Below are 15,520 nucleotides of genomic sequence, written 5' to 3'. Positions count from 1 at the left end.
AATGAAAAATGCAAAGTACTTAAGAAATTATAAGAGAAACTGACTAAATATACAAAAACCAATAGAAACTGAACTCCACATACACCTACAACCATTCTGTTTTTCACTTTCAGTACAGTATTCAATAAGTTTCATGAGCTATTCAACACTTCCTTATAAAATAGGCTTTGTATTAGATGATTTTGCCCAACTGCAGGCTAATGTGCAGTGTTCTCAGCACATTTAAGGTAGGGTAGGCTAAGTTACAATGTTTGGTAGGTCAGGTGTATTAATGCACTTTCACCATATGAAAAATTCAACTTATGATGGGTTTATCAGTATGTAACTCCCTCATAAGTTGAGGAGCATCCATACACAGTTCAAAATATCAATATTTACCACTTAAATATCTAATGTTAAAGTGATTACATTTGCTACAAAAACAAAAACCCCACCCTATCAAATTGGGTAAAAGTTTTCAATTACATTATTAAAGTAAAATGTTACTACGTGCATTCAGGGAGTAACATAAAATTGAACAAAAATTAAACTAGATAAATTAAATTTATCTTCCACAACACTAACTCTAGATCTGTGGTTCAAAAAGTAAGAAGCCACAGCAACAGCATCAGCACCACCTACAAGCATACTTATTAGTACTGAAAATTCTCAGGCCCCACCCTACCCTACTAAATCAGAAATTCTAGAAGTGGGACTAACAATTTGTGTTTTAACTAGACCTGCAGGTGATTGCTTTGCATGCTAAAGTCTGAGAATCACTAAGCTAAATAAGAAAGCATAAATCTAAGCAAAAAGTGCTGAGATCCTTCAGAAAATATACCAAAGCAAATTAATGTCTGTATCAGAAGAAAAATACTTTCAGCTATGTAAGTGTTTAGAAAATAATGTCCACTAAAGCACATTATACCTAGGAATAACTAATTCTTTCTACTGTCAAGAAAGATTCCAAGATTCTCAAAACTTCCCTTCCTGCACTGGAACCTGATGGGAAACATTAGCATATATCAATTCAACCACTCATTGTAGCCATAGTTCTACAATAATTTAAACCACTCCTAGTTTAACGAGAACAGTGCCTTTCTCAATTACTGAGGAAACCCACAGCATCAATTACTGATACTGCTAAATCTAGATCATTGTTGATAAAAATTAGTGAAAAATAAAAACTGATCCACTGTGAAATGCCTTTTTATTTTGTAATGATTTGTTTAATCTTTTACTTACTGATAAGTAGATATTATCTATATAATCTAGATAATCCTTCATGTGATTAAATACACATATACGTCAGGTATACATGATCCAAATTTTGCCCCTGTTTGAAATTTCTCTTGCCCCTCTCTTTATGAATTATTTATATAACAGAGCTTATAAATTTAATATAGGTGAATTTATCAATATTGCCTTTTATGATTTGTATTTGTTTTGTGATTGTTTCTTGCTCCAGGTCATATACTTATATCATCAGTATCATATTTGATCATATATCAAATTAGTTTTTTCCTTTATAAATAACCAATTGTCCCAAAGCCATTTATTATACTGCTGGCTCTGTCATCAACAAAATTTTCCATATATAAAAGGGTCAATATTTGAGACTGTTCAATTTCATCAGTTCATCCAGGCTTGCACCAAAAGCATATAATCATAATTGATATAGCTGCATAATGAATCTTGATATCCGTTAGGGTAGGTCCTTTGGCCTTGTTCATTTTCTTCAGGACTTACTTGGTTATTCTTGGTCTACTGAAATGCTATATATATAAAATTCAAAGTCAATTGTAAATTTGTATCAAGGAAAAAAACTATTAGGGTATTTGAAGAGTTATAACAGCAAAAAAAAAAAAAAATGTGCAGTAGGGAAGTCCAAAGGCCTATGCTCCAATTTTGTTAGAACTCTGAAAAACAGTTAAAAGATTTAAAGCAACCAAGCAATGCCACATCAATAAAATGTGGCTTGAACACCACAGGAGAACTGTGTGGTATTTTAACTTGGTCTTGCCCCACCCCCTCCTCCAGCACAGTAGCAGTCTTAAAAACAGCAACCCTCATTTTGAATGGTTCTGGAGAGAGCATAGCAGACATATTCCCAAGAAATTGTGTTAGTGTTTTGAGCTCTCTAGAGATTCCCACTTTTGAGCTCTCTAGAGGTTCCCACTAAACTGAGTTAGTTTCACCTAACTCAGAACTCTCCTAGGGAAGAAAAGCAACTAAGTGGAGGGCCTCAAAAGTGTCCCTGTTTGCAGACAACATGACCATATACATATCATATACATAGAAGACTCCACCCGAAAACTTCTTAGAATTAATTAATAAATTCAGTAAAGCTGCAAAATACAAAATCAACATATAAAAATCAGTAGCATGTTCATATACTAGCTGAAAAAAAGAAATCAAGAGACCAATCCCATTTATAATAGCTACAAAATAATATATAAGATACCTAGAAATAAATTTAACCAAGGAGGTGAAAGGTCTCTACAATGAAAATTATAAAATACTGATGAAAGAAATTAAAGAAGACACACACAAAAAAACAAAAGACATCCTATGTTCGTGGATTAGAAGAATTAATATTGATACTGGGCTTAAGCCCAGTATCGTTTTGACAGGGATTTCACTGAATCTGCAGATAGCTTTGAGTAGTATGGTCATTTTAACAATATTAATTATTAATACCATGACATTCTTTACAGAAATAGAAAACAAATCCTAAAAATTCATGTGGAACCACAAAAGACCCTAAGTAGCCAAAGCAATCCTAAGCAAAAAGAAGAAAGCTGGAGGCAACACACTATCTGACTTCAAAATATACTACAAAGTTAGCCAGGCATGGTGGTTTACGCCTGTAATCCCAGCAGCTTGGGAAGCTGAGGCAAGAGGATCCCTCAAGCCCAGGAGTTCAAGGCTGCAGTAAGCTATGATTGTGCCACTGCAGTCCAGCCTGGCCAACAAAGTGAGACCTTGTCCCTTTAAAAAAAAAAAAAAAAGCACACACACATGTGCAAACACACACACAACATACTCTTCAAAGCTATAGTAGCCACAACAGCATGGTACTGGCACATGAACAGACACACAGACCAATGGAACCCAATAGAGAACCCAAAAAATAAATCCACTTATTTATAGCCAACAAATTTTCAACAAAAGCACCAAGAACATTGGGAAAAGGACAGTCTTTTCAATAAATGGTGCTCGGAAAACTGGATATCCACAGTCAGAAGAATGAAACTAGATCCCAATATCTCACCATATGCAAAAATCAGCTGAAAAACAGCTTAAAGCCTTTAATGTAAAACCCAAAATTATGAAACTACTGGAAGGAAACATAGAGGAAATGCTTCAGGACATTGGTCTGAGAAAATATTTTATGGATAGGACCTCAAAAGCATAGGCAACACAAGCAAAAACAGACAAGTGGTATTATATCAAACTAAAAAGCTTCTGCACAGCAAAGGAAACAACCAACAGAGTGAAAAGAAATCTTCAGAATGAAAAAAGATATTTGTAAAAAAAAATTCATCTAACAAGTGATTAATATTCAAAATATATAAGGAACTCAGACAACTCAATGGCAAAAAAAAACTGATTTTAAAATAGGTAAATGGCTTGAATATTTCTCAAAAGAAAGATATACAAATGGCTAAAAAGTATATGAAAAAAATGCTCATCATCACTAATCATCAGGGAAATGTAAATCAAAACCACAATGAGATATCATCTCACCTCAGTTAGAATGGCTATTATCAAAAAGAAAAAAGATAATAAATACTGACAAGGATGCAGAGAAAAGGGAACATATATACACTTTTGGTGGAAATTTAAACTAGTAGAACGATAATGAAAAATAGCATGGAGTTTCCTCAAAAAACTACAAATAGAACTACCATATGGTCCAGCAATTTCACTACTGGGTGTATATCCACAGGAAAGGAAATCAGTACACTGAAGAGACATCTGTACTTCCATGTTTATTGCAGCACTAAACTGCAATTGCCAAGATACATAATCAACCTAAATGTCCATCAATAGACAAACGAATAAAGAAAATGTGGCATATAGGGGGAATGGACTACTATTCAGCCACTTTTAGTTCCAAAAAAGATTTCACTCTTAATTCCAAAAAAGAATTAAATCCTGTCATTCACAGCAACATGGAAAGGCCTATAGGATATTATATTAAGAGAAATAAGTCAGGAACAGAAAGATAAATATTTCATGTTCTTGCCAATATGCAAATGCTAAAACAAGCTGATCTCATAAAAGCAGAGAGTAGAATCATGATTACTAGAGGTTGGAAAGGGTAGGGGTGAGGGAGGATAGGGAGAGGTTGGTTAAACGATAAAAAATTACAGCTAGATAGGAGAAATAAGTTATAGTGTTCTATAGCACTATAGGGTGACCACAGCTAACAACAGATTATATCTATATTATATAATATATAGATTATATTATATAATATAATTATAATATATTACATATATTATATTATATATTATATATTATATATAGCTATATATAATATATAATATATAATATACAGCTATATATATTATATATATATTATATATAGCTGTATATTATATATATATAGCTAGAAGAGAGGATTTTGAATGTTCCCACCACAAGGAAATGATAGGTGTTTGAGGTGATGAATATGCTAATTACTCTGATTTGACCACTACCCATTGTATGTATCAAAATATCGCTATGTACCCCATAAATATGTATAATTATTACATGCCAATTTAAATACTATTGCCAAAAAAAGCAATAAATTAAGTGTATTCTATTATATGAAAAAAAGACAATTTCAACAATTCCACTGTAGTCTTACATTTTACTCATAGCTAATTGATAAGGCTTATGGTACTAAACCATGATTGTGTGGTCATTCTCTGTAATGGCCAATCATTCTCTCTTTGATGCTGATTGCCACAACCTTACTATTTATTAACTACCTTGTAACTACTTACATGCTCTTAGTGAGGGAATATGGCAGATTCATTAAGATTCACACAACTATTGAAGAATTAATTCAAAGTTCATGTCTTATTTGTGGTGGTTCAGTGGCATAATCTTTGCATTTGGGCATAGTAAAAACCCTTGATGATGATTTAAAAAAAAAGAATAAAAAATAAATAAATTATGCTTTCCAATGCCATTTATAATTTCTTAAGACACTGAATCTAGGTTAATGTTGGTTGACTGGATAGCAGATTCAATTTTCAACAACCAGTACAAGTTTGATATTTTATACTTGACAGTATATACAGAATACATACATTTTGTTCTTCTTTAAGTGCTTCTTCTAGCTGAGCTGCAAATTGCGAACAATATGTCAAGAATGAATTCATATCATCCCCAACCTTTTAAAAAGAATAATAAAACATAAAGTTACTTCTATTTAAGAATCCATATGCATGTCTGTCTTTTTCTAGCATATTTACTTTTTGAAAAATTTTAATTTTGTGTAATTTATGTCCCTTCAAACATCTACAGCAAGAAGCCATGCTTCAAATGCCATACTAGCAAATTCTCCCAAAGAAAAAACATGAAAGAAAGTACACTCTGGGAAGTGGCCCATCAGTGACATATACCCAGCTATGTTTCTCCTCTCATTCATCTCTACACAGTTCCAGAAAATCCAGCATTCCAGCCTTATAGTACTGAAATTTCTGGGTGGCCAAATAAAAGGTAATCATTACCATGAAAAAAAATCTCTTGGTGTTAGAAAATGACTACTACCTATGATATCTAACTGTATACTTGCCATGAACTGCAGTCTTCTGCTGTCACCTAATGGGCAATACACAACTTTGAGGAAGAAATAGTTACAGCTTAAATGTCATAATGATCAAATCCCTTCTAGTAAAGTAGTGATTCGTAAATCAGAGAATTGACTCATGATAAACAAATATTACAGTCTTATATACAGTTAGGATTTTCATAGAGTGGTTCTCCATGAAGAATCTATTCCCTGAGCATTACATTTAAAGATACTGAGCCAGGCGCGGTGGCTCACACCTGTAATCCTAGCACTTTGGGAGGCTGAGGCAGTTGGATCACTTGAGGTCAGGAGTTCAAGACCAGCCTGGCCAGCATGGCAAAATCCCGTCTCTACTAAAAATACAAAAAAAATTAGCTGGGCGTGGCAATGCATACCGGTAATCCCAGCTACATGGGTGGCTGAGGCACGAAAAGTGCTTGAATCCAGGAGGCAGCAGTTGCAGTGGGCCAAGATCACACCACTGCACTCCAGCCTAGGTGACACAGTGAGACTCTGTCTCAAAAAAATAAAAATAAAATAAAATAAATAAATAATATACTGAGAGGCTCACATACTTCTTGTCACAATAAAGACCTATAATCATATAGGAGACGGGGAAAAAAAACTAAAATAATCATCCAGCAGAGAGGAAAATGAACAGATTAGTGTTACTAATCACAAATATAAAGAGAAACCATTAGCCTACTTCTTCCACCCACATTCAGGTGCCACAAATATAGAGAAGACAGAGAAATACAGAAAAGATGGAAATTGATTTGACCAAGTTTATAATGTAACCAAATAAGACCAGTAAAGCAGAACAGGGCAAGAGAGTTAACTACGTGTGAAAGGGAGTGATGATAATAGTGGACCATGCTATTTAAGCTGGGTAAGTAAGGGCACAAGGAGGATTTGGGACACTAAAAAAGCAGCAGGACCAATGGATTATGGTTCCCTGTGAAATCAAAGGATTTTTGGACACAGAATATTGGACAGACTGAGTGGGAAAGACAGGAGGTGGTGGCCACAGATTAGGATGACTGAAATTCAAATTATGAAACAGTTATGGTAAGGACTACAGGATATCACTTTGTCAATTAGTGGTTGACGTGAAATAAAATACAAGATCATTGGAGGAAAGAAATTCAGTAAAATAAAGGGGGTATCCGAAGGGCTGATTTCTTCAATTTTGTCAGTATTGGAGACCACAGGAAAGTGAAGTTAATTTCATTTTTTTTTATTTTTGGTGTTTTTTTTTTCAACTTTTGTTTTAGATTTAGCGGGTACATGTGCAGGTTTGTTACCTGGATATATTGCGTGATGCTGAGGTTTGGGGTACCAATGATCCCGTCACCCAAGTACTGAGGACAGTACCCAACAACTAGTTTTTCAACCCTTACCCCGCATCCCTCCCACCTCTAGTCATCCCAGTTTCTATTGGACTTCAATTTTAGATTTTAGTTTTGGTTCTTTGATTCATTCCTGGCAGGGCTTCAAAACATAATAACCACAAGGTCATGCAGGATAAGGATTGTGATTACATAGTCCTTTTAATAGTTGGGTAATCACCACAATAAAAATATAAAACATTTCCATCATTTCAAAAAGCTTCACTGTACTCCTTTGCAGTCAATTCTCCCCTCCTACCTTAGCTCAAGACAACCACTGGTCCTTTACTACAGTTTTCCCTTTCCCAGAATTTCATATAAATAGAATCATACGATATGTAGCCTTATTTATTTAGCTTCCCCACATCCTAATGTTTTTGAGATTCATCCACATTGTTCTATGTGTCAGTAGTTTGTTCCCTTTATTGTGAAGAGTATTTCATTGTATGCTATACCACAATTTGCTTATCAATTCACCAGTTAGTAAATACTTGGGTTGCTGGATTCAGTAGCTATTCTGGCTGTTACGAACAAAACTTCTATAAACATTTATATACAAGTCTTTGTGAGGATGTATGTGTTCATTAATCTTGGATAACCACTTAAGAGTGGAATTGGTGGTTATCTTTTAAGTATATGTTAAACTTTGTGAGCAGCTGTCAAACTGTTTCTCAACATAGCAGTATCATTTGTGTTCCCACCAGCTCTGTATGAGAGTTCCTGTGGCCCCATATCTTTACTAAAATTTGATTATTGTCTATCTTTAAAATTTTGGTCATTCCTAATGGGTATGTAGAACTCCTTTTCTGCAAACTTCTTGGCAAAATTCAGGTCAAGAGGGATTTGGTTGGGTTAATTTTCTAAGAGGATCATTTTCATGGATGGGAAATTCATTCTGAGGATATAATAAGTACTCCAAAAGAAAATATTTTAAATTTATATTTTTAAAAAGAAAATCGACCCTTTTCAGTGTTAATGTCTCTATATTAGGGTTGCATATACTTACAGATAAAGATAATTCTTCATGTTCATGCTTTACAAATGGTTCTTCTCCATTCTGATCGCAATGTCCATAGGTTTCTTCCAAAGTGGAAACAACCTGTAAAAAAAAAAAAATCAAAGGCAATTAGATACTTTAATAGTTTAAAATTAATTGTATTAAATGTAAATAATATTTAATCAATTATGCCAGGACCTTTTTTACCAGTAAGACTTATTTCTTCCAGTGCCATAAACTTAAATTTTTCATCCCATACCCAATTTCATGTCATCATGAGGAAAAAGCAATATTCCTTAACCCTACTCCCTAGCAATAGAGAGATGCTCTATGACTCTACCATTTCTGTGTTGATAGCTATCTTAAAACGGAGAGGGCCTGTCCATGAGTGGTTGAAGCATTAAGTAGAGTTTTCCTCAAAGTCTGCCTTGACTTTCTCCTCTGAAGAGAGTTAGGGGAAATAGAAAGATGGAGACCAGAAAGCAATGAATTTTTAAAGAAAATTATCTGGCCTAACCCCTCAAACTTTCAACAAACTTGTAATGTACAAGTTTGATGTACTATTTTTTTTTTTATATTTGTGCTCTTCCTCATTGTTCTCACTTGATATTTGGTACATTTACAATTCAATTCTGGATCGCAGTGAAAAAAAATAGAAACTCAGAGAAAGGAAAATTTTTCCCCACATCAAGAGCTAAAGTTTCGGCCAGGCATGGTGCTCACGCCTGTAATCCCAGCACTTTGGGAGGCCAAGGCGGGTGGATCACCTGAGGTCAAGAGTTTGAGACCAGCCTGACCAGTATGGTGAAACCCCATCTCTACTAAAAATACAAAAATTAGCCAGGCATGGTGGTGTGCTCCTGTAGTCCCAGCTACTCAGGAGACTGAGACAGGAAAATTGCTTGAAACCGGGAGGCAGAATTTGCAGTGAGCCAAGATCACGCCACAGCACTCCAGCCTGGGCAAAAGAGCAAGACTACATCTCAAGAAACAAAAAAAAAGAGCTAAAGTTTCTGAAATGCAGAGTTTAACATAGTAGAAATGCAGGACTTAGGAAGGCCTGCTTGCAAGGTTGGCCTTAACCTGGCATCTGAGATCTTGGATTTCAGGAGGGTTCTCCCCATTCACTGATAGAAGCAGCTCACTGTCCCTAAACTGTTTGTATAACGTTGTTTATACTGAACCTCCTTTCCTTGTGAGAGTCTGAAATTTTCGTACATGCTAAGCACAGAGTGAATAGTAAACAACCCCCAATAAATCCAAGGGCACTGAGTTTCTAATGATTTTCCCTGGCAGACATTTCATATGTGTTGTCACGATTCATTGCTAAAGAAATTAAGCATCTCCTGGGTGACTCTAAAGGGAAAAGAGTCTTGCAAGCTTAGATCTGGTTTTCTCCTAATTTCACCTCATGTGCCTACTGTAATAAATCTTAGCCATCGGTATGACTATATGTGGAGTCATGTGAGTCCTCCTAGCACATCCTAAACCTGGGGTGATCATGGGGGCCCTGCAACACAGAAACTAACAAGCCTCTTACCATCTTCAGATGTTTGATAATTTTTCCGATCATTTCATCTTCTGGTAGTAAGTTCTTTGCCTTACTCGATGGAATGGGCAAAGCATACCGTAAAATGGATTCTCCTGTTGGTGGAGATCTTAGGACCATTGGTTCAATTTTATCATGAATTAATTTTGTATTATGTTTTTCCTTTAGTTCAGGTGATAATGGTAAATTATGTAGTCCTTTTTTAGTAGTTAATGCTGGAACATTTGCCGATTTGTTACTGGTGGTCAACAGATGCTTTACTGGTTTCATTTTGTTACTGACTTGGCTTCCAAATTACAGATGAAAAAAACTTATTCCTCCCTGTGGAAAAAAATAAGAGATTCAGAGAAAACACCAGGCTCTAATTAAATTCACATACTACATTTCTCTTTTTCTGATGCTTTAGCAATTTGCTCAGAGTACATTAAGCAACTTCTGGAAGCTACAATTACACTTCGGGCTTTTTTGAGTCACAGTAACTTAAACAAAACAAAGAAATATAGAATGCAGTTATCACAATATCTAATTTACATCAAGAAGTTATTTAAACTTAAGCATAATAACAGTAAAAGCTCCATCATTTTTAATCTAAGGTATGCCCTTTATGTACATCATTATTCCATTTTACATGGGAATAGAGTAAACTGAGCTTAGACAAGTTAAGTGACTAACCAAGAGTCACACAGCTAATAAGTGTTAAATTTTTCAGAATTACAACATAGGTCAAATTGGCTACAAATCTTGCTTCTTTTCTATACCCTTTGCTCTCCATATGGAAAATGTTGGGTTATTTTACCTATAGGACTTATAGCATTTCCTGTAAGTAAGGGGGGTTGTAGATGAAAACATTTCAGATTTAAAATGATAAAAGGATTATCAATTGCTATGAAGATGGCGAATCCCAAAATCAACTCTGAAAAAATGAAAAATAGAAAGGAAAATATTCCTAACAACAGAAGACAACAAGAACAAAAAAATTTTTAACTTAAGAAACCCCTAAACAAAGGCTCATTTCTTTATGGGGCATTTAGGATGGGAATATATGGACTGAAGAAGCCAGAAGCAACCATGAGAGAATACATTCAGGAAAAAGAAAAATTACATTTTCCTCCTATCTTTCCCCCATATTTGAGCTAATATATGTCCTTAATATACATCTTTATTCCCACAGGAGCAGGAGCCTTGGCCCAAGGTATTATTAGGGTAATATTAAGGCAGCATCAAAGCTATGCTAAGATAAGGAAGTATAAACTAGATAGGTCTTGGGCTTTTATTCCTATATTTTTCTCTCCCCTCAAAGCTGACTAAGACTCAGGACAATGCCACCTCCCAAATAGTTTAAAAGTATATGCCTAACCATGGGAATTGTCAGGTACAATGGCAAAATTAAGATAGAGTAATGTAACACTGGTACTCTGTTATCTGAAGCTCTCTACACTTTGGCTTGTCCCATTGTTATGTGTTGAACTGTGTCCCTGAAAAAGATATGTTCAAGTCCTAAGCCCCCAGCACTTTGAATGTGACCTTACTTGAAAATAGGGTCTTTGCAGATATGATAAAGTTAAGATGTGGTCATACTGAATTAAGGTGGGTCCTAAATCCAATGACTGGTGTCACTATAAGAAGACCATATAGCAACAGGCAGAAATTAAAGTGATGCACCTGCAAGCTAAGGAATATCAAGGATTGCTAGCATCCACCAGAAGCTTGTAAAAACCAATGAAAGATTCCTCCCTAGAGCCCTTAGCAGGGAACATGGTTTTGCTGAAACCTTGATTTCAGTTTTCTGGCCTCCAGAACCATGAAAGAATAAATTTCCGTTGTTCTAAGCCAGCCAGTTTGTGGTACTTTGTTACAGCAGCACTAGTGTCTTAGTCTGTTGAGGCTGCTATAACAAAACACTATAAATTGCATCACTTATAAACAAGAAACATTTATTTCTCACAGTTCTGGAGACTGGAAAGTCCAACAACAAGGCACCAGCAGAGTTGGTGTCTGATGAAAGCCCAGACACTAAATAAATGGTGCCTACTCTCTGTGTCCTCACATGATGGAAGGAGCAAGGGAGCTTTTTCAGACCTCTTTTATAAGGGCAGTAGTCCCATTTATGAGGGTGCTGCACTCATGACTTAATCACCTCCTAAAGGCCCCACCTCCTAATTCTACCATATGTTGAATTGGGGCCCAATTTCAACATGCGAATTTGGGGATGACACAAGCATTCAGACCACAGGAAATATCTAGCACTTTGAAAACAAATACACCCACATACTTTCCCTAACTTCCAGGAGGAACACAGGCTGGGAATTGGCTTTTGATCATTTCCTAATAATAGATTACCAGACAAACAGGGGACACCCCCAAGGGTATATGAGCTCATAGGCCAAAACAACTTGACAACTGAAAAAAACGACCATTAAAAAATAAAAAATAGGCCAGGCTCATTGGCTCATGCCTGTAATCCCAGTACTTTGGGAGGCAGAGGCGGGTGGATCCCAAGGTCAGGAGTTCGAGACCAGCCTGGCCAATGTGGTGAAACCCTGTCTCTATTAAAAATACAAAAAATTATCTGGGCGTGGTGGTGGGCACCTGTAGTCTCAGCTACTCGGGAGGCTGAGGCAGGAGAATCACTTGAACTCGGAGGTGGAGGTTGCAGTGAGCCAAGATTGCACCACTGCACTCCAGCCTGGGGGATGGAGTAAGACTCCATCTCAAATAAATAAATAAATATAAAAATAATAAACTAAAAAACATGTTTTAGTTGTAGAATCATTAAAACAGAGAGACTAAAAATACATAAACACACAGAAAGAGAATATCAGCCATATAAAACAGGTACAAGAGGAATTTTTAAGACCCAAGTGAAGATATTAAAAAATGAAAAATATAACAGATAAAACAACATGAGTAATCACAAAATAATACTGCTGAAGAATAAAAACTGAGGCAAAGAATAAAATCAGTGGAGGAATAATCCAGCTGAAGAATAAAAAATGATGCAAAGATCAGCAGCATTTATCACATATTCCTGAACATTAATAAAATACACATCAGTAGTGATAAGTATTAAAAGCTAGTATCAGTTTTGAAAAAATATAAATAATTAGCAATTCTACTGAAAATGAGAAAATAAAGGCCTATATATTTGTTAATAACAATAAACATGATTCAATTTTTGGAGAAGCAGTATCTAATGTTCAGAAGATCATCCAATATATATTAAGAGACCAATAATAGGATTTTTTTTATTTGCCAGAAACCATGGCAAAAGTTGATGGTATCCTGTTAGCACATTCATGCAAAACATAAATATCAATACCAAATAGTATAACATATTATTTCAGAGAATAAAATATAAAAACAAATAATAAAACTTACAGATGTTATAAACAAAACCACTTTGAATAAAGTTTTAAAAACTAATAATTTCTCAATTATTTTGGACACATGGACAGCAGATAACAATTGTTGATGTAATTATGGATTTCCAAAATGCAGATATTTCAATACGTGAACATTTATTAGGATTTTAACAAGTAGATGACACCCCGCTGGAAAAGAATCATATATATGTTTAAGAGACTACTCACAAAAAATTAAAATTAAAAATATATAATATATATGGGGCCAGGGATACATGCCCTTAAATATGTCTGACAAGCACAAACAGAAAATTCTCAAAAATAAAAATTCTAAACTAGGTTGTGAACAATAGAACAAAAATATCTTAATAGCACTGAAAATGTTTATTTCATCCAAGAATTATACAACTGCTTTTGTGTTTTGATGAAACACTATAGTTAATTGAATGCATAGTTGCCAAGCATAATTTTTAAATCATAATCAAATATGACTTTGTAAAGATAACTTGTCAGTAAAAATCCATTTGAAGGAAGAACACAATGCTCTCTTGGAAACTACTGATGATAATAGTAAATAAACACATTATAGAACTTGAAGCAAAGCCCCTGCAAAATATTCCCTTTTACATTTTTCGTTTTTTTGAGACAGAGTTTCGCTCTTGTCGCCCAGGCTAGAGTACAATGGCGCAATCTTGCTCACCGCAAACTTTGCCTCCCAGGTTCAAGCGATTCTCCTGCCTCAGCCTTCCGAGTAGCTGGGATTACAGGTGCCCACCGCCACGCCCGGCTAATTTTTGTATTTTTAATAGTGACAGGGTTTCACCACGTTGGCCAAGCTGTTATCGAACTCCTGACTTCAGGTGATCCTCCCACCTCGGCCTCCCAAAGTGCTGGGATTACACGCCTGAGCCACTGCGCGCCCTGCTCCCTTTTACATTTTTCTCATACCAATTGTGACATGATGCTTTCAGTAAAAATTAATGTTACAAGCAAAATGATGCAGAAACCAAGATTAAATTTACAAAATTGAAAAGCCTCAAAAGAATTCTGAATAAATTACATTGCCAAAGAAACTCCATCAAAACCATCAGGTCCAAGCAAACATCAAAAATTCCATCAAAACCATCAGGACCAGCAAACAGGACGTAAGAAGAGTGGCCAATGAGCCAATAAGTAAAACCAAAAGGGTATATATACATAGAAAGCAAGGAAAAGAAAATATCACCAAGGACCGAGTGATGAACTATGTCAAATGCTGAGTCAAGTAAAATGAAGACTAAGCTGACACTGGACTTGGCAACATGGAGGTAGGCCATTTGTAACCTGAAGAACGGCAACAATTTCAGTAGAATGATCGAGGTAAATATCTGACTTACCGTTCAAAAGAGAGGAAGTAGGAACAATGAATTGAATACAAGCACTGTAGAGAAATTCTACTATAAAAGGGAGTAAAGAAATAGAGTATTACTAGAAGAAAACATGGTCAAGAAGAAAGTTTGATGGAAAAAAGAACAAGTATATATGCTGTTATGGATTGCATTGTGTCCTCTACCCCCAAAAAAGTTGGGGGGGGGGGGAGAAGGAAAGAAGGAAGGAAGGAAGGAAGGAAGGAAGGAAGGGAGGGAGGCAGGCAGGCAGGCAGGCAGGCAACGCTCACTTGGTGCAAAAAAAAGAACCTCACAAATGTTCCGATGAAGTTCACATAAATACAAAAATAGAGTCACACGCAATGAATACTCGTATTAGCAAGCAAATATTTAAGGACTTTACATATTTAATTCATTTATCCCTCCTAACAATGCTAGGAAGTGGATGTCAGCATTACTTCGCCCAAGTGCATCCGTCCCTTTCCGCCACCACGACAAATGTTTTCTGGTTTCATCCTTCAAGGATTAATTTACATTCATTTCAAATCCTTTAATGATAAAGTGTACAAAATCGAGGAGAGCGGCAGGAGGATGATTTGCCTTCGATCCTAGATCCTGCATAAAAAGCAGCACAACCGCCACGGAGGCAGCCAGGCAGCGGGAAAACTAAGTGCAAAGCCAGGACTCTCCCGAAACCCTCAGGTCCTGCTAAGGGAGCCGCTTGCGAGGCTCCCCGCCCTGTGTACCTGCTGAGACTGTGGGAAGTCGGGTGACTGGGCGGTTTGGCCTTGCCAAGGCTGGCTCTAAGGTGAAAAACTATTTGCCTGAGGAAGATGACAATTCCGAGCCTGCCAGACTTCCTTCGAGACGGAAGCCTGAAAACTCCTCAGACTCCAGCCCCACCCTTTTACAAACTGACGTTTGTGCTGAAAGAAAAGGCCCGGCCTCTGCGCCCCCGGGCGGCAGCAAAGACCGCCGGGCACCCGCCGCCGGCGCCGGATGGGGCCGTTGACGCCACGTCCCAGGCGCCGGCGCCACGGCGCCTTGACGCCGCCGGCGTCGCTGACGCTGCGGGCGTGAGCTG

At 36.4% G+C, this 15,520-nt stretch overlaps 1 protein-coding gene across 50 annotated transcripts in view; it reads right to left on the bottom strand.

Annotated features, from left to right (window-relative positions):
• The window catches only part of CCDC7 (coiled-coil domain containing 7), a 425,173-nt gene extending 409,690 nt beyond the window's left edge, over window positions 1–15,483 (bottom strand). For all 50 annotated transcript variants that reach the window (XM_054522140.1, XM_054522141.1, XM_054522147.1 and 47 more), the window contains exons 1-4: window positions 15,183–15,483; window positions 9,699–10,028; window positions 8,168–8,260; window positions 5,289–5,372 (exon numbers count right to left, since the gene is read on the bottom strand). In XM_054522140.1, coding sequence (XP_054378115.1) covers window positions 5,289–5,372; window positions 8,168–8,260; window positions 9,699–9,977 — 456 coding nt within the window. In that variant the 5' untranslated portion in view covers window positions 9,978–10,028; window positions 15,183–15,483. The remainder of the gene's footprint in view (window positions 1–5,288; window positions 5,373–8,167; window positions 8,261–9,698; window positions 10,029–15,182) is intronic.
• Between the last annotated feature and the right edge of the window lie 37 nt (window positions 15,484–15,520).

The sequence above is a fragment of the Pongo abelii genome, chromosome 8 (genome assembly GCF_028885655.2).
Source record: "Pongo abelii isolate AG06213 chromosome 8, NHGRI_mPonAbe1-v2.0_pri, whole genome shotgun sequence".
Classification (NCBI taxonomy): Eukaryota; Metazoa; Chordata; class Mammalia; order Primates; family Hominidae; genus Pongo; species Pongo abelii.
Note: the sequence above shows the minus strand (reverse complement) of the source record. Positions and strands in the feature narration are given on the sequence as shown.